The sequence below is a fragment of the Caretta caretta genome, chromosome 7 (assembly GCF_965140235.1).
Source record: "Caretta caretta isolate rCarCar2 chromosome 7, rCarCar1.hap1, whole genome shotgun sequence".
Taxonomy (NCBI): Eukaryota; Metazoa; Chordata; order Testudines; family Cheloniidae; genus Caretta; species Caretta caretta.
The window spans coordinates 23,169,801-23,192,513 of record NC_134212.1 but is presented as its reverse complement, the minus strand read 5'-3'; the positions used below and the strand labels follow the sequence as shown (position 1 = coordinate 23,192,513).

Sequence of the window (22,713 nt, the reverse complement as noted above, 5' to 3'; positions counted from 1 at the left end):
CAGCTCTTTCAAGTTTCCAGTGCACCTAACGTCTGCCTGCCTGTCCAAGCCAAACCCATAGCTCTGGTATTAGAGCCCCCATTTCTAGCTACGGAGCCCGATTCTCGGCTAGCAGTAATGGAGGACCTGGCTAACTGGTCTGAAAAGCTTCCCACGGGATTTGCTCCTGGGCCAGTTGCTGCTAGGATGCTCTTATTCTGAAGAGGGAGACCGTGGCGTGATGCTTGGCCATTTGTGCCACCTGAGACCAGGGAGGCGAGCAATCCACCGTGCGCGGGGATCGCCTCTTCCATGGGGTTTCCCCGGGCTTGCCTAGGAATGAGGCTCGTTATTATTGATTTATTACTGAGTGAACGCCTCGCTGGAGGAGACACCGGCTGCCCTGCCGTCTGGACCAACGACAGGACTCAGAGCCCTGCTTGCGCCCTCGGGGAGATCCTGAGCTGAGTACCTGGGTCGGGGTCCCCGTTTGGACCCTGGGGCCGGGCTGCTGCGGGTCCCGGCCTGGCCACACGTGCAGCGGGCAGAGCGACCTGCCCCGAGCCAGGAGCCTCGCCGTGCCCCGCCGGCTCCTGCCGCTGCGGCGGCTCCACCCTCCTCCCGCTGGAGCTGGCCCCCGCGCGCCTGCCCTCCTGGGCCGCTGCCCGCAGGGCTTTGCTCGGCTCCTCTCTCGCTCTCGGATTAACTCGCCGGCGGAACCGCCGCTGATGTGCGAAGGCAGCGGGGCGCCGGCGTGCAGGGGCAGCTGCGAGCACGCCGCGCCGCTCCGCCCCGGGTAAGGTCCCTCCACGCCGCTCCCTCGCTATTCACGTGCCGGCAGCCCGGGGCTGGGGGGGGAGTGTGCCACGAATCCTGGCCGCCTTGGAAGCCGGGAGTGTCTGTTGCATTTGAAACCCAGGGGCATTTTTTTTTTTTTATTATTTTATTTTTTTGCCTTGGCTCTGGTTGGCGTTGGGGCAGATGACAGGTCTCTTGGGTTCTGCCTCTGCCCGGTCTCGCTACTAGAGAGAAGCAGCTGGGGAAGTTGTGTTGTTTTCACTCGAGATGACTTCGCAGCGGGGAGCCGAGGGGAGAGCCCCATTTTCTCTCCCTGCCCCCCCCCCTCCGCCCCATGCCCCTTCACAGCAAGTGACAGGAAGGAAGTAAAGTTTGCAAGCAACCTGCAGCAACAGTAACTTTCTCCACAAGTCTCCCAGTGCCACACAGCTGCCTGTGCTCAAGGTGCCTTTGATGTGTGTGCAGCAGCTTCTGGAAAGTGGACTGCAGCCTTCCCTTCCCCACCACCTCCCCTCCCACCACCACCTCAGCCCACACATGCGATTTGTTTAAGAAAAGTGATGAAATGAACAAGAAGTGATGAATTACAGGCGAGTTTCCCTAAAGAGAGATTGGAACAAGGAGCTTGGGGGAGCGGATCGCAGCCAGCACAGAAGCTTGCAAGGGGAAGAGATCTGTGTTGCCCTTTTTTTTGCAACAGAAAGGAATTGATCTGGGGCTGGGGGAGCTGAATGTTTGGCTGGGTGTTAATGTATCTTAGCGGCGTTATGCAAAAGGCTCTATATGCTTGTATTTGACTTGCAATGCCGGCGTCTCTCTGGGATGCAAACCCTTGCACAGGATGAAAACAGGTTTGCTGCGAATCCTCCTATATGTTTTCCTTTTCAGATGTCAGAAAAGAGCATAATAACCACACAGTGCCACCAGGCACCTCATTACTGCGCACCCTTCGCCGTTCTTTGGAGATGTTAACAGAGATGAATCTTTTATGCAGCTGTCTCCTTGTATCCATAGCGGTGCTTTACAATTTGCACTTGATTGCAGCTCAATATGCTTTTTAAAAGCCGTTTCCCAAAGCGATGTAAAATAAACACAGATGGGAGAAGGGGAAAAAAGCAGTAAGGAAGCAGTGTGGTTGGGTTGCTATCTCCCCTCTCTCTCCTAATGTGATCATTTGCTCTAAAAAAAAAAAAAGAAAAGTGGGTCTTTAGTCTCAGAGGAGTTGCAAGAAGCGGATGAGATTGAGGACAGTTTTGTGGATCTTTGGTGGGGTGGGAGAAACATTTCCATCAGTGTCAGTTGCCTTATTGACTTTCTTGAATGTGTGTACTTAGTAAACCCTTCTGCCAATATCTCTCCTGCTCCTCTTTAAAGTATGTCCTGTTTCTTCCAACACCTTATAGGTCAGTCTTCTAGAATGCCCGAGGAAAATTCCCCAAGACGGAGTCCTCAGAATATCCCTTATCAGGACCTTCCTCATATGGTCAATACAGATGGACAATATCTTTTCTGCAGATATTGGAAACCAGCCACAACTCCAAGGTGAGCACTTTCAAATGATGCATTTGTTCTCAATAAATAAGCCTCCATTAATGTAACTTTATTATTATTTATAGATTATACAGCATCATAGGTGTTCGTGGTGCTTTACAGAACCAATAAAAAGGCATATCCCTGCCCCAGAGCGCTTCCAATGTAAAGATTAGATCCTATAACTCCTCAGTCTCCCGAGCAGGCTTTACTACTTGCATAAATGAGGACTACTTACTTGAGTAATGTTTTGCGAGATTTGTATTTACTTTCATTTCATGCTCAGTTGAACAGGGTGACATTTCAGTCGCCTTGGAAATATCATCCATATGATGCATTACAGCAATAGAGATATTTTTAAACAGATATCCCCAACTTTCAGAGATGTGTGACATACACAGGCTTTTGTTGCCCAGCCTTTGTCATTATTTTTAGTGTTAATAAATCAAACATTAGAGGTCTCATTCAGCTGTAACAGTGGTGCTATAAATCCCAGTGCAATGACAGGTTTTTACACACTATATGTAATTTACTTCTTACTAAATTTAGAGTTGGAAAATTACTTGGATGGATCTTCCACTTTAAATTGGCTGTGGTTTCAAAGCTGAACTCAGTGATGGAATGTGGACAAATAATCAGATAAAGAAATTTAGGTAATCTCTTATTTATTCATAGTCCTTTACTGTAATGGCTTCTGAGTTAGGTTATGTGCTTTTAAAAAGCATGAATTTGGTAGTGTGGTAGAAAATTGCCTGTGTATTTCTCTACTTATTTATGGTCTCACTTCTACCTGCCAGTCACAGTTACAAGATGCTGGCTTCATGTGTATGAATGCTAGCACTAGCTATACACATAGCTACATATGAAAATGCATCTGTTCTCCTATTGTTTGTCTTTTCTGCAGTCAAACGGGATAAGCTCTGTTTATTTTTACATTGCAGGGATAAAGATTTGTGGGAAATGGCTGCCCAAGGAATAGTGGGAAGTTAAACTTTTCTGCCCCAGCTGTCCAAATCCTTTGTCACGTTTCTGTTTCAGGATCAATCAGTGGGTCTTGCTGAGTAGTAGAAATGTGGCTGAGGTTACCTAGCCTTCTGCTTCAGCTCCCATAACCATTACCAAGCCAGACAGGAGATATGTGGATGACACAAGTACTCCTGAAGTGCACATGTGGGAAAACCCAGTTTGCTGTCCTTGAAGCAACATCCACTGTTATCCTATCACCGAACAGGTGAACTTTTGGGGCCTGATCCAAAGCCCATTAAAGTCAGTCCCATTCATGTCAACAGTTTTAGGATCAGGCTATAGCACAACTGTCTTAGCTTATAATTACCTGGTCCAGGCAGCAACTCAAGCAGTTATTTCTAACCCCAGTGTGTCTTCCAAAAACCAGAAGGAAACTTTTTGGCATTGGTTTGTATATAGTTCTGGCACCAGCCTCAAGATTTCCTCTACAGAACAAATTCAGTAGCAAAACAAGCTTCTTCTGTGAAACCAGCCTGTCACGTATTATAATGCTAATTAATCATTAACTGCCCACAGTGTTCTTCACTCAGTTGTGGAACTGCATTCTCTTTTCATGTTTAATTTCTTGGAAAATTAGTGGGGAGCAGATGAGTCTTTGATCAAGAAATGAAAGGATGATGAAGTAGAAGTTAAAACTTGGTGTTTAATTCCTCGCACTAGCTCATCTTTTCAGGGCTCTGCACACCAAGCAGTTAATTGAGAGTGAGGTTGCCCTAGTTTTGTGACAACAAAGTAAACAGGATCAGTGCTGCTCATTTACAAGTGGTTCTTACGTGTGTGTGTGGGGGGGGGGATGTTTATTTTTAGCTTTGCTTTGTGTGTATGAGAGAGTGTGTAAGTAACTGAATAACAATTTAGTACCTAGATCCTACAGTCATGAATGCTCTTGAAATGTTTAGATCGAAAGAACAACAGAAAATACATTTATCTCTCTCTTCAAAAGTATCCAAGAGTTTTTCTCTTTCATATGCTGAAGCTCAGTCACTTTCATCCAACTTTAAACATTCAATGAAAATGAGATCAGGAAACCACAGGGAAGGTTCACAGGCCCGTTATGAATGCATTCTGTTTCAAATATTGATGAGGGCAACTATTGCAATTATGATTTTAGTTACAATAAATGCAGTGTTATTCAACTGCTGACTTGCTTTGGGAACCTTAATATTAACATGTGCTGCTGTAATGCTCAAACAGGACCTTTCATTGATCAAATCCCAGCTAAGGGCTTTAGATAGCTGCAGGTGTCCAAAGGTTAGCGTTGACTTGCGTTCCACTGGTAGAGAATGTATTACCCTTGGCCCCTTCCCAGGGGAAAGAAACAGGAAATTTGCCAAAGGTAAAATAAAATTAAATCCACTGGCCTGGGGCCATGCTCTAAATATGGCTAAATACCCCTGAGAACAGGGCCAGGTGACAGCTACTACTCCTTCCAAAGTGCCCATCTTTTACTCCTAGGAAATAGGCATGTTAAGGTGGGTAACAGCTGCAGTGGACTAAAGGGCTGCAGCCTTGTGTCAAATGATTTGTCAGGAAAATGGGGCGTTTATAGGATCTCTTGCTTTGTGGATAGAAATATATAAGGCCTGGTCCTGTATGGCGCTGAGCATCCACAGATCCCCTTGGCCCATACTTGTGCACAGGGATTTGGTACAAATGAATGTAGGGAACCACAAAGGCCAAGGATATAGAGAGTGAACCCCCATCCCCACTGAGAGATCCTCAGCCAGGATTTCTGGCTGTTGTTTTGTTGAGAAGAAAGATTTAGGGAGTTACCTCATATGAAGCAAAGGCACTCTGGTGCCACAGTGATGGGTATGGGATAGATAGATTAGATAAAAATAGGGCTAGGGAAGGGAGGTGGTGGTCTTTTCCTCTCACTCCTTTAGGGTGGGATGTTATTCCCAATGTGGGAGCCTTGGAGTGGGTGTTTTGTTCTACTCAGCCCTCTTTGCAGACAGCAAGGCAGGTGCATTTGGGTAACACCTGTAAGTTGTTCAACTTGTTGAACCTGTTTTATTGTAAATGAAGCTTTTGCATTGAAAGTGTAATTCAGAGGCCAAATTAACACCTAAGGAAATACGGGGGGAAAGGGTAGGGACATGCTAGTGTGGAATCCAATGACTGACTCATTCATCATAAAAAGAACAGGAGGACTTGTGGCACCTTAGAGACTAACCAATTTATTTGAGCATGAGCTTTCGTGAGCTACAGCTCACTTCATCGGATGCATTCCAACGAAAGCTTATGCTCAAATAAATTGGTTAGTCTCTAAGGTGCCACAAGTACTCCTTTTCTTTTTTGCGAATACAGACTAACACGGCTGCTACTCTGAAATCATTCATCATAGTGATGCAATAGGCATATCTTGTATAGCATGACAATGGTTAACTCTTTTGCATCAGTTGCTAACCAACGCATTGAAAGCTATAACTGCACTGTGGCAGAGCACGTTCAGGACAGTTCAGCAGTGTTTGGAGTATCAGCTAGTCATTAATACCAGGACAGATTCACTTCTGCCTACACGCAGGACATCGTGCAACTAAGGGAATCCTATCTTAGGCCTTGTCTACGCTATGGGCTAAATCGGCACTGCTGCGATTGTTGCAGCGGGCGTCGATTTAGCAGGTCTGGTGCAGACACAGTAAGTCAAGGGGAGAGCACTCTCCCGTAGACTTAATTAATCCATCTCAATGAGAGACAGAAGCTGTGTCAATGGGAGAGCGTCTCCCGTAGACATAGCGCAGCACAGACACCGTAATTTACGTAGCTTAAGCAGCGTAACTCAGATTGATTTACACCACTAGTGTAGACAAAGCCTTAGTTAAAAAGTAGTGCTTACAGTAAAAAAAACCATAGCATTAAGTCCCCGACTGGCTGTTTGATTAGAAATGAAGGCAAGGAGTTAAGAAACCCATGTTCTGTGCCCAGCATTCACAGATGCGTGGGCTTGAGCTAGTCCTATAAGCTGACACTTTGAAAAGCATCCACAGCAGAGGTGGGCAACCGCAGCCACCGGGAGCTGCCGGGGGCTGTGCCTGCGGACAGTCAACGTCAGCAAAATGTCTCGCGGCCCACAACCAGATTACCCTGATGGGCCACATGCGGCCCGTGGGCTGCAGGTTGCCCACCACTGAGCCACAGGTTTTCGACGCCATCATGTTTGTGTGGACAAACTTGAGACAATTTGGGCTTTCAGAGTGCCTGTAGTTCCCATCGACTTCAGATGGAGGTAAGTGTGCTCAGCACGTCTAAAAAAATCAACTCCTGTGCTTGTCAGGTCAGGCACCCCAAGCCTGAGACACCCAATGTCAGAGGACACTTTTGAAAAGGTGGATCTTGTACTTCTCAATGCCTCAGGCTATGTCTACATTTAAACGGCTGTAGCTGCACCGCTGTCGTGTTTCAACATAAACTCTCATTACATGGGAGAGGTTCCTCCGTCACTGTAGGTAATCCAGCTGCCTGAGAGGCAGAAGCTAGGTGGATGGAAGAATTCTTCTGTCGACTTAGTGCTGCCTGCACCCGGGGTTAGGTCAGCTTAACTATCTAACTCAGGAGTGTGCATTTTTCACACCCCGCAGTGATGTAGCTGGGTCCACTTAACTTTTTAGTGTAGACCTGGCCTCAGCTTCCACATCAGTAGAATGGAAATAATAATCTGTCTAGCTATCTAGTTGCTTATATGGCCCGCATGAAGCTTATCCACCTTTGTGAAGTGCCTTCCAATCTACAGCTGAAAAGAGTTAAATTACTATTAAAAATAACATTTTAGAAATACAACAAAACTATTTTTGCATTAATGTTTCTAGAGCCTTTATCCTTTGTAAAATCCCTTTAATTCTTTCCAGTTTAACAGCACCAAAGGACCAACCGAATGTTAAAAATAAATCCCTCTCCCTCTTGGGCCTTGCCCCTGTGGTGTAGAAATCCAAGCAGGTTTTATTTTGAATGGAGCCTTAAATCATTACATATTGCTTGCTGATTTTGGCAGTTCATTACCAGAATTTCTATAGCATGTCCAGAGAAACAACACAGCTCACAGCAAGGCCAAGTAATACGGTTTAATGAAACTTTCAAGCACTTACAAAATGAATAAATAAGCAACTAACCAGAGGGGGGGAAAAAAATAAAAGGAAGAATGTGACAGGGTGTATAGACCCCGAGGGTGCATAAAAATCAATTATTTTTTTAATCAGATTTTTTTAATTTAAGTCGGATTTTTTTGATAAAATGCTTTTTGAGGAAAAAATCTATCTAAAGATAGTTTTAATTAAGATACACTATAGCTCAAAGATATCTCAACATGGAATAGGGATTATAAATTCTAATTCTATAGTATGAGACAATGTATTCATGTAAATTTAAGAAAAGTTTTGTAAATGAGTTCCAATAGTTCATGGATTAGGCACCCAATTTTATGGGGTTCTAGGGACTTCTGTATAGATTATTTAGGTTAATCTTTCTATCTACCCAATGGGACTCAGTGCTCAGTCTAGAAGATACCATCAGAGATGCTTAGTTTTGCAGTTCTCAAACTGTGGATTTGTGTCTCCAGAGATAACATGCTTGTTAACAGCAAAAATGGTTGTGGTTTTTTTAAAAAAGGTTTGTTTTTAACTAAAATAGTTAAATGAAATATTTTTTTAAAAGAACAATTTTAACAAAAAGAAACCTGATTTTAAAAAACTTGAATGTTTAAATTCAAAAATTCATATGCTTGTTTTGTTAAAATATTCTGTGTTTGCAAGAAAAAAATCCAGAATACAGAACGTTGTTGTTTTAGTTAAATAAAACCATTTACATGTCTGTCTGGTGATGTTCTCCTCCTAATACAGCATGGCAAGAAAATCCTCCAAATATTAATGATTAACGTGTTGAATTGGAGATAGTTCACCTCCCAATGACTTCATAAATATCTGCTTCAATTACCTTTGGTCAATGAAATAACCAAACAATCATTCATTTGCTGATATAGCTGTAAAACTAAGTTTTCAAAATAAATCACTTTAAAAATGTATAGTATATACCTTCTAAAAATGAAACCTACATCTATCTCAGAGTTGTGAAGAATATGTATTAAGGTTATAACAACCAACAAGAATGTACTTTTATGTAGAAAACCATGATTAAATCGAGTTTTCCTGACTAGTGATTTAAATCAAATCCACCCTGATGGACCCCCACACTGATGAGGAAGGTGCAGGGAAAGCTTCTTGTGTGGTGATAGCCCGGCCTCTCCAGCCTTTTCAATCATGTACTGGTTATTTCCAAATTCGCACTGTGTTCTCCATGCCCTTTGTACTGTACAATTTTCTAATGATGCTGTTTGAGCTGTATGGGGTGGAGGCGACCTTTCGGAGGTTAATGGATCAGATGCTCCTTCCACATGGGCGATAAGCAGGACCATCCTTACCCATACTCAAAGCACACAGCTGCGTACCAGGAAATTTGGGGCACCAAATTTCATGGTGCCCTGCGCAGCTGCGTGCTGCTCCAGCCCCTGTTCCGGCTCTTCCCCAGGCCCCGGCCCCGGCCCTTTACCAGCCCCGCCTCTTCCCGCCCCTGCTCTGGCCCAGCCCTGCCCCCACTCCTCTGAGGACTCCAGAAGTGGTCAGGCCTGCACTCACCGATAAGTAGAGCGACCTGGCCCCAGCTTGCTCCGCTCCCCTGGCTCCCAGCCGCGCCGCCGGTGAGTGCTGGGGGGCGGGTCCCCCCTCCCCCCAAGCCTGGGAGCCAGGGGAGCAGAGCAGCCTGGAGCCCCAGGCCTCCGTGGGCGGGAGCTGGGGGGGCTGTGTAGGGCCCCAGGCCTCCGTGGGGTACGGGGCTGACCACTTCCTGTGGGAAGCTGAGTGACCCAGCCCAGGCTGCTCCGCTCCCCTGGCTCCCAGGCTTCGGGGGAGAGGGGAACCGCCCCCCAGCACTCGCCGGTGGTGTGGCTGGGAGCCAGGGGAGCAGAGCAGGCTGGGGCCAAGTCACTGCACTTCCCGCAGGAAGTGGCCAGCTCCCTCCCTCCCTCCCCCTCACGGAGGCCTGGGGCCAGCCCCCCCTGCTCCCACTCTTGGAGGCCTGGGGCCCCACACAGCCCCCGCCGGGGGGCTGTGTAGGGCACCAGAATAGCTAGGGACAGCCCTGGTGGTAAGCTGCAGCTTATTTGGACGATGTAGTCATATATAGCCCAGACCTCCACCATGTTACTCCAGCACTGCAGTAGATTGCCTGATCACTAATCCGGTTAAGAGCAAATCTGGAAATAAAATAACCAGGTACCTGGGCTGTACGGTGGGAGGCACACACACTTGTGGACAGGGTGCAGGCTTTGACCAACTACTCGATACCCACACCTAAAAAGCAAGTTAGACAATTTTCAGGGTTGGCTGGATACTCCAGATGCTTTGTCCCTAATTTTGCCACCGTTGCAGCCCCACATACATCCGTGACAAGAGACAAGAAACCACAGAAAGTGCAGTTGTTAGAAAATTGTGATGCAACCTTTAAAATGTTGAAAGAGACGTTGGTCATGATCCCGTGCTCTTCAACCCAGACTTCTCGAAGGAAGAATCATGAGAATCATACATTGGAACCTCTACAGCCGTACCAGTTCCAGGTGCCTCGTCAGCCAGGCAAAGTTCTAGTAATGCCAGTTTCTTTTCTCGGAGCACGGATGCTACAATGCACAAGGAAGGCAAACCCACCCGAGAAGGCAACACCCCTGTGTCGTTTTTGGGGGGAGGGTATGTGACAGGGTGCCTCGCCATGCTAATGAGGCAGGCGCCAGAAAGGCTGGGGGGTTGCGGGGGCAATAGTCCTGCCTCTCCAGCCCTGTCAATCACTTACAGTAGGGAGCAGACCTTTAAAAAGGAGGAGACTGCAAGTCATCTAGGCTGGGGAGAGATCTCCCTGAGTAGGCAATGGGAGGAGCAACACCTGAAGCCACAGGGGGAGCTCCGATCCAGGAGATTGCCACCCAGAGCCCTACAGGGAATGCCACAAACTCCCAGGGTACAGTCTGTGACAGGGAAAAGGATTCACCTATCTGGCCAGAAGGGCTCCTAGAAAACCGCTACGCAGACAGTTCTGAAGTCAGAAGGTACTGCTGACCTTTTCCCCTTTGAGGAAGAAGTTATACTCTGGTGTGCTGGAATATTTATTTTCCTTTTGATCCCCCACTGGAAGGGACATAAGAAGGCCTGCAAAGGGCGGGGTCTCCCTTGCTAAGACTAAAAAGCAGGGCCTCAATGTAAGCCACTCAGTGTAGCTAACTAGGCATAGCCAGGGTCTCCCACATCTGGGAGAAAAACCTAAGGGGCCTCGTGTACAAACAGATTCCTCATTTTTACAATGGCAGAGTTTGTTCTTAGAAGTCAGGTAAAAACCAACTAGGCACCTTTGTTTTATTCTTTGCTTCTTAAAGGAGGTGGTGGCCTGACTGCTAAAGACGTCCAAACTGGTCACTTTTCAAAGAAGCTAATTCCCGTCATTCACTTTGGGGAAGGGTTTTGTTTCTACAGATGGGGTGGGAGAAACTTTACTAAGCTGAAGTATGTGAGGGCCAACTTCATCCCTGGTGTAAGCTGACGGATGTCAATACAGTTGCACCTGAGATGAACTCAGCTCAGTTTACTGTACATCAGTGGTTTTCAGCCTGTGGTCTGCGGACCCCTGGGGTTCTGCAGACTATAGCAAAGATTTCCAATGAGGTCCACACCTCCATTTGAAATTTGTATGGGCCCACAAATGAAAAACAGCTGAAAACCACTGTCATACATCATCTGCAGCACATAGAGGAAGTAACATATTTTTGCTTAAAGATTAACACTGTCAAATCAATACTCAGCGCTTTATGTACTATAAAAAGAAAAGGAGTACTTGTGGCACCTTAGAGACTAACAAAATTATTTAAGCATCAGCTTTCGTGAGCTACAGCTCACTTCATCGGATGCATTCCAACGAAAGCTTATGCTCAAATAAATTGGTTAGTCTCTAAGGTGCCACAAGTCCTCCTTTTCTTTTTTGCAAATACAGACTAACACGGCTGCTACTCTGAAACCTGTCATTATGTACTATAGTGTGTTGTTGCCTGCATTTCTAAATCCTTCCCTCTTCTATATTGCAATCATTTATGTTTCTCCTTAGTGCTAATGCTTTCTTTGCACTGTGATGAATTATCTTAACTGGAAATGGAACATCCTTTTATGGTTATTTTTTTCTTTTTTCATTTCCAAGGGAAAATAACAAACCAGCTTCAAATATGAGGGACCCTTTGACAGCCAGAAGGGCTGCTTCTGTTCTTGCTGTAGATGTTTCCAACAGCCTTCATTAGTAGGATGATTTTTTACCAGTTACCACAAGAATATTCCACATAAACAAATCTGTCTTTGTTTTGCAATGGGACCCAAGAAAAAAGGCAAACAAGCTACTTCATGAATAGCAGCTATTATTATCCTGCCTGTGTCTTTGGGACACCTGCACCAGTAGGGTCAGTTTCTGAGCCCAGGTGTGCAACACTCTTGAATGCAAAATGAAAGCAGTGTACCACTGTGGATACCTGTATGAGAGCAGGAGCTGCTTTTAGGAGCGCCCCACGATGAATCCCATAGATATGGGATTCCAAGCTGGCCCTTAGGCAATTGAAATGACAGCAGAATTATCTGAGCTATCCAGGTGCCTCCAGCCTGACACATTCTTGGATTTGTGCTCCCCAGCCATGTGAAGATTGATAGGGGAGGAAGGATGAGAAGGGAAGAAGGATGATTGTGTAGTTGATTTGCAGGACATGGATTCAGGAGACTTGAGTTCTGTTCCTGGTTCTGTCACTGACTTAGGTTAAATCTTTCTCCCCGCACTCATGCAAATAGTGCATTTCACATTACAGGGATTACTAGTGTGGGAGTAGGCTTTGACTCTGAGGGTATGTCTACACTGCCAAAAAAAAAAAAAAAAAAAGGTGTGTTCTTGACTTGGGCTGAACTAGTAGTGAAGATGTGGTTACTGGGGTTATCGGCCTGAGTTCAAGCTTAAGCTTATAGCAGCCTGGGGTTGATCTCAAGCTGCATAGCCAAATTGCTGTGTCTTCACTGCTATTTTAGCATGGGTTAGCTAACCCAATTTAAGACTACATTTTTTTTTTTTTGCCATGTAGAACATATCCGTAAGCCTTATCTACGTGCTAAAGTTGCAATGCTTTAACTATACCATATGCAAATGGCACAATCCCCCGCCCCCACCCCGCCCCACTGTGGACACAGTTACACCAGTATAAATGTGCTTATACTATTATAGCTTATTCCTGTACAGGAAAGGTAATAAGGCACCTTTATAGCAGGATAACTGCATCCACATTCGGGCTTGTACTGATATGACTATATCAGTAAAAAAATCACACGCTCTCAAGTGACACAGTTATAATGGTACAAAAACTGCTCTACAGCGGGCCTTACTGTGCGACCACCCAGTCCCAGCACCTGATCCTGCACTCCCTTATTGGTGCAGGGCATCCCAGTGAAATCAATGGAACTGTTATTATTATTGTTAGAAGTTGCTGGTATTGCTCACAAAAATAACATTTATTGTATTATGACCCTTCTAGACCAAGTAGTCCCATGCAGCATGAGTACTCCCACTGAAACCAAAGAGACTCCTTACTTAATGTAAGTCTGGGGAACCAGGTTTTTAGCTCTTCAAGCAGGGACTTGTCTTCATACATATTTGTACAACAACTAGCATAGTGACTGGGGTCTCTGGACACTACCATAAAAAAAGATGATGAAGGAACAAAGCCTCAGAAGCTGAAAAGACAAAACAGTCAACATACAAATAATGCGGTCAAAACAGTGATTGGCTGTGTCTTAACACAGTGTTTGATATTGGGGCTAATTTCTGGGGCAAATTTTTTGCAAGGACCTTTCATGATCAATGGTTTGCAGGACTGGGCCCTTACTCTCTCCGCACCTTAGTTTCCGCATCTATAAAATAGGTGTAATAAGCCTTAGTGGTGTTGTAAGGTTAAATTAATTATTTGTAAAGTGAGCTGATGTCCTTAGACGGAAGGATTGCACCCTCAGCAAGTTTGCAGATGACACTAAACTGGGAGGCGTGGTAGATACGCTGGAGGGTAGGGATAGGATACAGAGGGACCTAGACAAATTAGAGGATTTGGCCAAAAGAAATCTGATGAGGTTCAACAAGGACAAGTGCAGAGTCCTGCACTTAGGACGGAAGAATCCCCAGACTAGAGACCGAGTGGCTAGGCAGCAGTTCTGCAGAAAAGGACCTAGGGGTTACGGTGGACGAGAAGCTGGATATGAGTCAACAGTGTGCCCTTGTTGCCAAGAAGGCTAACGGCATTTTGGGCTGTATAAGTAGGAGCAGTGCCAGCAGATTGAGGGACGTGATCGTTCCCCTCTATTCGGCATTGGTGAGGCCTCATCTGGAGTACTGTGTCCAGTTTTGGCCCCACACTACAAGAAGGATGTGGAAAAATTGGAAGGAGTCCAGCGGAGGGCAACAAAAATGATTAGGGGGCTGGAGCACATGATTTATGAGGAGAGGCTGCAGGAACTGGGATTATTTAGTCTGCAGAAGAGAAGAATGAGGGGGATTTGATAGCTGCTTTCAGCTACCTGAAAGGGGGTTCCAAAGAGAATGGATCTAGACTGTTCTCAGTGGTACCAGACGACAGAACAAGGAGTAATGGTCTCAAGTTGTAGTGGGGAAGGTTTAGGTTGGATATTAGGAAAAACTTTTTCACGAGGAGGGTGGTGAAGCACTGGAATGGGTTACCTAGAGAGGTGGTGGAATCTCCTTCCTTAGAGGTTTTTAAGGTCAGGCTTGACAAAGCCCTGGCTGGGATGATTTAGTTGGGGATTGGTCCTGCTTTGAGCAGGGGGTTGGACTAGATGACCTCCTGAGGTCCCATCCAACTCTGATATTCTATGATTCTGTGAAGGTTCTGTAGAAGAAGGGGAAAATATTACTCAGCATTCTCTGAAGGTGTCTTGTTCCTGATGTCCTGGGGACATTCTTGAAGTCTGCCCAGTGATTCAAGGTGTGTATTCTACCTTTCAACTAGGGGCCTGTCTACATTTGCAGCAGTGCAGCTGCACCACTGTAGCACTTAGTGAAGATGCTGTCTATGTCAATGGGAGAGCTTCTCCTGTCAGCAAAGTTAATTCACCTCCCCAGAAGGTGGTAGCTATCAAAATGACGGGAGAAGCCCTCCCGTCGAGCTGTCTACACCAGAAGTTAGGTCGGTATAACTGCATTGCTCATGGGGTGTGGAAATTCCTAACCCTGAGCAACATAGTTATACCGACATAAGTTGGTACGTAGACGAAGCCTAGGAATAAGTTGCCCAGGTAGTGATCAGATAAGGGAAGAAGAACAAGAAGGTCGACAGAATTTTAAGGACTTCAGACACTCATAAGGAATAAATCAATATAGTAATTGTGTACTCTATTATTGTGTATAGATTGTACCAGCCAGATAAATAAAGAGAAGGTACAGTAAACAAACAACACAGTTTACAAGGAAGAAAGAGTAGTATTCTCTTTTCAGGAAACTCACTGACCTGAGCTGAACAAGAGGCTATTGTGTATTATCTCCCTCTTTCCTGTTCAGGCTTGAGGCTAAGTGGATGGAAAAGACTGTCCTATCTGAGGATAGAAAGAAGATTTAATTTGCGGTGTCTGTCAGCTTTCTGCAGCTATACAGATGGGTCCTTTTTTAACATTTTTACCTTTGTTATTCAATGCCACTACAGTGAGGTTTCAAACTCACCTGTCAAACTCCACAGATCTGTGGTGGCTTAATTTGCTGGGCTGAAGGAGTGAGAAGTGATGAGGAAGCAGTAAGTAATTAAGCTCCTCTAGAGATAACATCTAGCTGACTTAGTAGTGAAGCTGTCCTTTTTTTTAATCTGACACGAAAGCTATTTTATAATATTTGGAATATTAAAACACTGTATTATTATGAGCTTCCTTTATAATCTCATTTCATTAAAGGGATATTCCGTAGGTCAACATTTAAACTATCCTTCAGGCTGACTATAAGGGATTTTAGCAAGGGACACCATAAACTTAAAAATACCTTCTATTGTAAACAAGTACATTTCCCTTTTTACATTACTAACACCACTGTAGGTTACCAAAACAGAAGACGTATAAAAATACATTTTGCCATTCGCTGTGGCCCAGTGGACAAGGCATTGGACTGGAACTAAGATGACCTAGAGTGAAATCCTGGTGCCATTGAAGCCAATAGCAACACTCCCATTGACTTTAGTGGGGCCAGGATTTCATCTCTAGATTTTATTTCCAGCTCTGCCACTGCTCTGCTGTGTGACCATGGGCAAGGAATTTCACTTCTTGTACTTCAGTTTATCCAGCTTTGAAATGGGAATAACAGACTTGCCTCTTTTGTAAAGCACTGAGAGTTCTGTGGATGAAAAGCACCATATGGGAGCTAGCTGTTATTATTTATGTTAGTTGTTTACTGGTTGCATTCTCCCAGACAGGGCAATGGAAATCAATGAAGAGTTTCACTTTTGTTTATCTCCAGTTTCATCTTCAGGTTCTTGCTGCAGTGGTTAGGGAATGTTTATTTGTTTAAAAACTGCAGTTTCTGCTTTTACTGCTTCCCACCTTTTGGAGTTTGCATCACCACTTTGGGATACAAACTCGCTGTTACATCAGGAAGGAGAGTCATGGCACAAAGAGTAGTGATGTCATATAAAAACAGCATCACATTGAAATGCAACATTAAGACTTCATAACATCTTGCCGGCCCCAAATCATTTTCAGACAGAGAAAAGTGTGCTGCTTGCCAGGCATGGCTTGGACAGTTCGACACCATTGGAGGCGGAAATGGCAATCCTTTGGCTCTTCCAAACCTGGAGTGAGGCACACTCCCCTGTGCTATCCCACATATTAACTATGACATCTTGGTTTGCTGGTAGTCCAAAAGGAATGCTGAGTAGAGTCCGGCAGCCATTGAGTTAACAATCGTAGTATTTTGGTTGTTTGCTTCTGACATGGTTACAGTTTTTAAAATGTGCCAAGATGGGCAGTATTTCTCAGTTGCTAATGAAAGAATGCACAGAAGACACAGCATTCCCTCAGCAGAATAACAGCTTGCCATTCCAATAAGTGTTGTTATTTCTGCTTTGCCGTAGCTGTGCATGTATGTTTTGGTTCAGTGATTGCCAGATACTGTAAATGAGTATTGATTTCCCTTTCTATTTAAAGCCATACTGCAGTAAGTGCATCCAACGTGCCTTCAGCTTTGCTTGCATGTGCCCTAAGTAATTGCAACTCAGGGGCTGTCTGCACTGGGCTGTTTCTCCATCATTGCTATCACTAGCTTTAGTTCTACCAGTGGGCTCTAATGTGGACAGTGCACCGTTCAGCTTCTGGTGCTTTACTCACTGTGGCTAACCCAATCTACAAGACCTGTGCTTAAAATGCCAGTGAAAACTGGCTCCTTGTTTGTTTAGTGTTTCTACCATTGTGACCACAGGTAAAGCTGAAGTGGTGTTAGCAATGGTGGAAATGTTTAAGGGAACAAGTCTACTGTAGCTAGAGACGTAGCTAGGTAGATAGCTGTGACCAAGGAATAATGCCGAGCTGGATGTACGTTGCAGTAGGTGAAAGTATGTAAACTTTTGTTACTGTAAATCAGCTGTAGATGCACTACTGTAATGTCTAATGTGCCAGTAATACAAGCTTTTGTATACCCAAAGCATGGAAAATGACTCAGCCCATAAAGCACATGTTCCAGTAATCACTGACTTAACAGGATCATAAAATGTCACATTTAACTGTTTACACTCAACATTCTCCTCCTACCTCTGGTTTGTGACAGACATGAAGTATTCAATTAATTGGAACATACTCAGAGCTTTGGCACATGCTTTGCTGATGACATTACTAATTTCCCAATGGATCAGTTCCTAATATTGCTTTTGACACAGCTTGTAAAATACCCTTTCACTGCAAAGATTCTTTTCATAGATGACCAGGGCTGACATGCAGTTCTGGAATATGCTGAGAAAGAATTACTCATCTGAAATCACTGTGCTTAACCTCTAGGTATTTTAAAAATACATAACTGCCTTACACTTAAGAAATAAATCTGTCCTTCAAGTTCCGTCTCCAAAACCTATGGGATTCCAAGACCTTTCCCTCCTGCCTCTTTGAAATCAGTCCAGAAGGAATTGGATACATGGGGATTTGTATTACCTTGGAAATCTATAGGTTATAAAAAGTAAATTATCCACCTTGCTTGAAGATAACAGATGAAGATTTCTGTAGCCAGCAAGGACTGCAGACTAAGTTGGATTGGAAGGATAAATGTGAGGATGGATAACTGAGCCTATGCAGGAAATAATCAAGAGTTCTTTTTGCACATTATGATAGAAGTTGCCTAGTTACAAACTGTACTGTTTGGTCCAAGTATTATAGTGAATTACATTTATATGTTCTACTTCAAACCGTTGCCACTGGGTGGGAATTGTGCAGTCCTGCTTTATAAAAAAATAGATACAGACACTTTTGAAGTTCACAGGGGACAAAAGCCTGAAATTCTTACTTGCTCAGAACTCAATAGGATAGCTTGCCTGAGTAAGAACTGAATAAATGACCACAGCACGTCCGGGGCCGGATTTCCAATTAGGCACAGTAGGCACGTGCCTAGGGGCACTGGCGTTCTGGGGCTCCTTACCTCTCTAAAACTGTATGCAACACGAAGGTCAGTTGTAGGCAGGGGGGCAATGAAGATGCTGTGCCTAGGGATGTGTCGGGTATGCTTTAGCTCAACCAGAAGTTCTGGGCTTGATGCAGGAATCACTTGGTATAATTATATGACCTGTTTTCTAGAGGAGGTCAGACTGGATGAACAAAATGGTCCCTTCTCGCCTTGAATATATAGTAGGACTGGACACAATCCTGCACTGAGTGGGGTTGGGAGTGGGCAAGCGGAGCCTCTCTCTTAATTAACCTTGCTTGGTTCCTGCCTGAGCAGCTCCCTCACTCATAGCTGTGTTGGCTTTGCAGAACTATGGGCTAACAGGAGCAAAAAGTAGTAAAAACTTATCTAGTCGGAAGAGTCAGTAGAAACGGCGCTGAATACGCCCTGGCAGCAGATTGGCTGAGTAAGAAAGGGTCATTTTTACAGTCACTTCTCAGAACAGAACCACAGTTTTAAACAGCAAAGCTTTGTGTCTGGTTATTAAATCAACAGGTTTCAATATTGAATTTGATTGGCAAAAAAACAAAATGCCTTAAATATTAGTGATTCCTTGGCATACAGCTTCTGGCCCTTTAAATGTAGCTTTCTCATGCCCTGAAAACTCAGCCTCTTTCATTGCACTATTCTTACTACTTCCTAGGCATCTACTCAGCTGGCACCCATTGCATTTTGATTTTAAGAATGAACCACTCATAAAGCTGACCCACTGAATTGCAAGTTCTGTCCTTTCAGAAACCCTTCAAGGCTGGGTACAGGCCTCTTAGAAGACGAAGGAGAGGTTGGGTCAGTAACCTTCTGGCAACTCTAGCTCTTACCCATTGCATGTGACAGCTATTAGCTAGCATGCACATTAATCCTTTTCCATGGCATTGTGGCCATGCAGCTATCTTTCATCCATAACAACTTCATTTTAAGTGAAAATTAATGTGGCATACGCATGATAGAAAGTTGCTTATTATATTGCCTGTCAGTGGGACTTGTGTCTCAATCCCTTAGGCACTTTTGAAAATTTCCCCCTACATGTTAGTACTAGTGACAGGTCTCTGGGGAAGTTCAGATCCAGAGCTGGATTTTGCAGGTTGGGCCTATCTTTTACACTTTTTACATACGTAACAAGGTCAGCACCCACCTCTAATGAGCACCCCCTCTGGTTGGATTTGTCTGCATTCTTTCAGTTCTCGTTCCCCCTTTTGGTTCTCAGGTGTTTTTTTTTCAGCGACTGAGTCCTCTGGCTGAGTCATACATGCTATCTGCATAAGAACCAGACAGACCCCTTCTGGGGTATACTGTCCACCAGGGCCTATCTCAGTACCCCTCTGGTGATGTCTCTCTAGCCCTCCCTGGGCTCAGTCTTTAAGTAGTCCCAACCCTGGTATGGGGCCATATCGCCAGGGCTTCCTCCTTGGAGACACTATCATCCTGTGGCCCTCCCCGGGCTCAGTCCCTACTTAGTCCCAGCAGCCAGCTAGGAGCTCCTTTATTGCTCCCCCAGTCCCTGCCAGCAGACTGTCTTTGGTCCTTTTGTTCTTCCAGCCAGGAACACCGTTCTTTCTCTTCCAGCTCCAAAAAGCAACTAACTGCTGCTCTGTTCTGCAGCTCCTTTTATATAGCCCTCCTGGCCCCTGATTGGCCATTCTAGTAGCCCCTGTGATTGGTTTCTTCCTCCCAACCACTCTAGGACACTTGGAGGACCTCTCCCACTCTTCCTTTTTGGGATGGCAGAACCCTGAGGCCTCCCGCAGGGGACCTTTAGGCCTAGTCCAGTCCATCACAATATATCTATAGCATCTTCCATCTGAGGCTCTCAGAGTGCTCTACAGATGTCAATGCATTAATCCTTATAGCACTCCTAGGAGATAGGCAAGTACGCAATCCCCATTTTACACCTTGGGAGAGGGAGGCTGAGGCACAAAGAGGTGAATTGACCTGCCCAGGGTCACATAACAAGGCTGTAGCAGAGCAAAGAGTAAAACACGGTACAAAACTGAATCCAGGCTGGTTCATAAATAACCAGATTCTGATGGGGAGGGATGGGTTAGTAGTCCTGGTACAAAGAGTTTATGTTAACACACTTCTCAATCGTGTGTGACCTGAGCCTGCATTTGTGTATTTAGATTTAGGATCCCTGATTCATTATTCCAATGAAGCTAAGGACTAACCCCATTGCAATCAGTGGAATTACAACAGCATAAAACTGGTGTGAGAGGCATCTCAAGCACAAAGTCTTTTAAAATTCTGTCTAGCCTGTCTGCGTTTCCAAAGTGCCCATCAGTCTGCCAGGTTTGGGGCAGCAGACCTTGCAGTTGGTTCTGCTGGGGCAGATCCCACCACCTTGGTGGGGAAATGGAGGAAGGGGGAGTTGGGGAAGACTTTGCGACAGGATCCTTGTGATCCCTTCTTGTGGTTTTACCCTGGAATGGGATGGGAAGGGAAGATTAGGCCTAGGAATTTTACTTTACAACACCACATAATTCACCTCAGACTTTAGCCCAGTGTCTCCTAAAAGATAATAGCCTTTAAACAAAATATCTGTTATTAAAATGTTAAATTTCAGAGATCTGCATGGAATCACTCTACTCATTCAGTCGCAGTGTCCAGAGAATACTTCCACCGTTTGCTTCAACGCTTTGCATTTTTTAGCAGATCAGTTGTGAGCTATTCACATTGATGTTTCACATTTTCAGAAGACCCAATAAATCATACATTCCAAGCTGTTTCTCTGCATTATTTCATGCTGGCTCTAGTTGGATTCCGGTGGAGCCTTTTGTATGGAAATCTATCTGTGCTGTGCAATTCTGTCTCAGCTCTATTCATTTATAACAACACCACTTTCTGGTATCGCTGAATAACCTACCAACGTTATTCTACTCTGGCGGTCATGTCTGCTGTAAAAATCTCATCCCAGCACTATATAGATGAAGGAATTGTTGCAATCTTGGGATCCAGTAAGATATTAGATCTGCAAACACTTACTCGTGTGTAGTCCTATGAAAGTCAGAGAAACTGCTCATGTATGTAGAATGTTACAAGTGTAGTTTCAGGGCTTGGAGACATTTTCTGGTCCTAAAAGAATGCATACCGGTCCCACTAAAGTGTCTTTAGCCCTGTCTGGTCACAAGATAACAGATCTTACAATCACATCATTCTGCTTACAGTCTTGCTCTCCCTCGTGCTGCCCCCCCACCCCCCGACGCCAATCTAGTTAATATTGTAGTGGTCTCTATCTTGATAAATAAAATAATACAATAAAGTATATCTCATGGTCCAACTGGACTTGAATCCCAATTTTCTAATGGTATGAAACATTTGTTTCTAGCCTTGGTGGAGGGTAGGGATCACAAGACATCAGCCCTTAAAACAATGCCAGTCTCTCAAGTAAAGCAGTTTCCTTGGCACTGATCCAGGACTGAATACGTTCCCTGCAAACTGCTCTCCTTTGGCACAGGGATTATAGTGTCCTAGACTTGAGACCAGCATAATTTAAATTGCTGGCTAAAAGTAAGAAATAACATATTACAGGATGTGTAATTATAATGGTAAGTATACAAGTGTTCAAAGCGTTGAGAGCTGAGACCTACTTTTGCTGTGATGGCTACAAAAATATGCCAAATAAACATTAATTTATATATTTTAAAAAATTCTTTACCAAACATGTACCAGCTTTCTCTGAGTAATGGCATAATCTTACCACTACCATGCATAACGACCCTTATTCATCAAGGCACTTAAGCACATGTGTTGTCTCATTGATTTCATTGGACTACATCCATGCTTACAGTTTGGCATCAGGTTGGGTATCTTGCTGAACTGAGTCCAAAATGATGTTTAGTCACAAAGTTTAGCAACTACAGATCCCACATCCAGAGTCATTTGAAGCATCCAAAGCACCACAAAGACTTCTCTGGCTGAGCTCATGGAGCCTATGAAATTAACATGATTCAAGCATAACTCAGTCTTCAGAAAAGCATTTCAAGCTGTGAGCACTGGCTTCTACCCGAGCCATGTCACTTCCAAATGATCTTGCCAGCAGAATTACAATTGGAGATGAAGGTACATTCTAAGACCAATTTCCTGTGAGGCCAACCCTGCAGTTGTTGCTTGCCAAGTCCATAGACACCGCAGTCCTACAAAGTGCTAAAGCCTGCAGTGTATCTGTATTAACTTTAAATGACACCAAAAAAGGAACGTTAAGATAAAAATTGAAAAGAGTTTCCTATTTGCTGTATTGTATTTCTTTCTTTTCACAAGCATTATGATTGGAGGGAGTCCACGGTGATTCCAGAGCCCGTGCTCCAGCCTGCATCCGAACATCTACACCACAGTTTTACAGCCTCACAGCCCGAGCCCTGTGAACCTGAGGTCAGCTGACACAGGCTAGCCATGGCTGTTTATCTGCTGTGTAGACATACCCTCAGGTGTATTTGAGAATTTTATCCATGATGCTTTGCAGGCAAATAAAAGACAAGGTCCCTGCCACATGACATTTAAGGATCCAATTCCGGAACTGCTATATCCTAGTTCCGTTGCAGTCATTTGGGACTAAGAATTACTTGTGAGTAAAGGCTGCAGGATCGGGCCCTATACCCTTAATTTTGTGAAACATTGAACTCCCTCAACTTCCACATATTTCAGTAAGGT

At 44.6% G+C, this 22,713-nt stretch overlaps 2 protein-coding genes across 5 annotated transcripts in view; one reads left to right on the top strand and one right to left on the bottom strand.

Annotated features, from left to right (window-relative positions):
* KBTBD12 (kelch repeat and BTB domain containing 12) overlaps positions 1–539 on the bottom strand; it is a 76,150-nt gene extending 75,611 nt beyond the window's left edge. The window contains exon 1 of the mRNA XM_048858732.2: positions 452–539. The gene's annotated coding sequence lies outside the window, so the exon portion shown is untranslated. The remainder of the gene's footprint in view (positions 1–451) is intronic.
* A 103-nt stretch (positions 540–642) lies between these two features.
* Positions 643–22,713, top strand: part of MGLL (monoglyceride lipase) — an 85,610-nt gene continuing 63,539 nt past the window's right edge. Inside the window, exons 1-2 of one of the 4 annotated variants that reach the window (XM_048858744.2) lie at positions 643–775; positions 2,181–2,319. In XM_048858744.2, coding sequence (XP_048714701.1) covers positions 2,195–2,319 — 125 coding nt within the window. In that variant the 5' untranslated portion in view covers positions 643–775; positions 2,181–2,194. The other 3 variants (XM_048858740.2, XM_048858739.2, XM_048858742.2) reach the window with 3 other exon arrangements.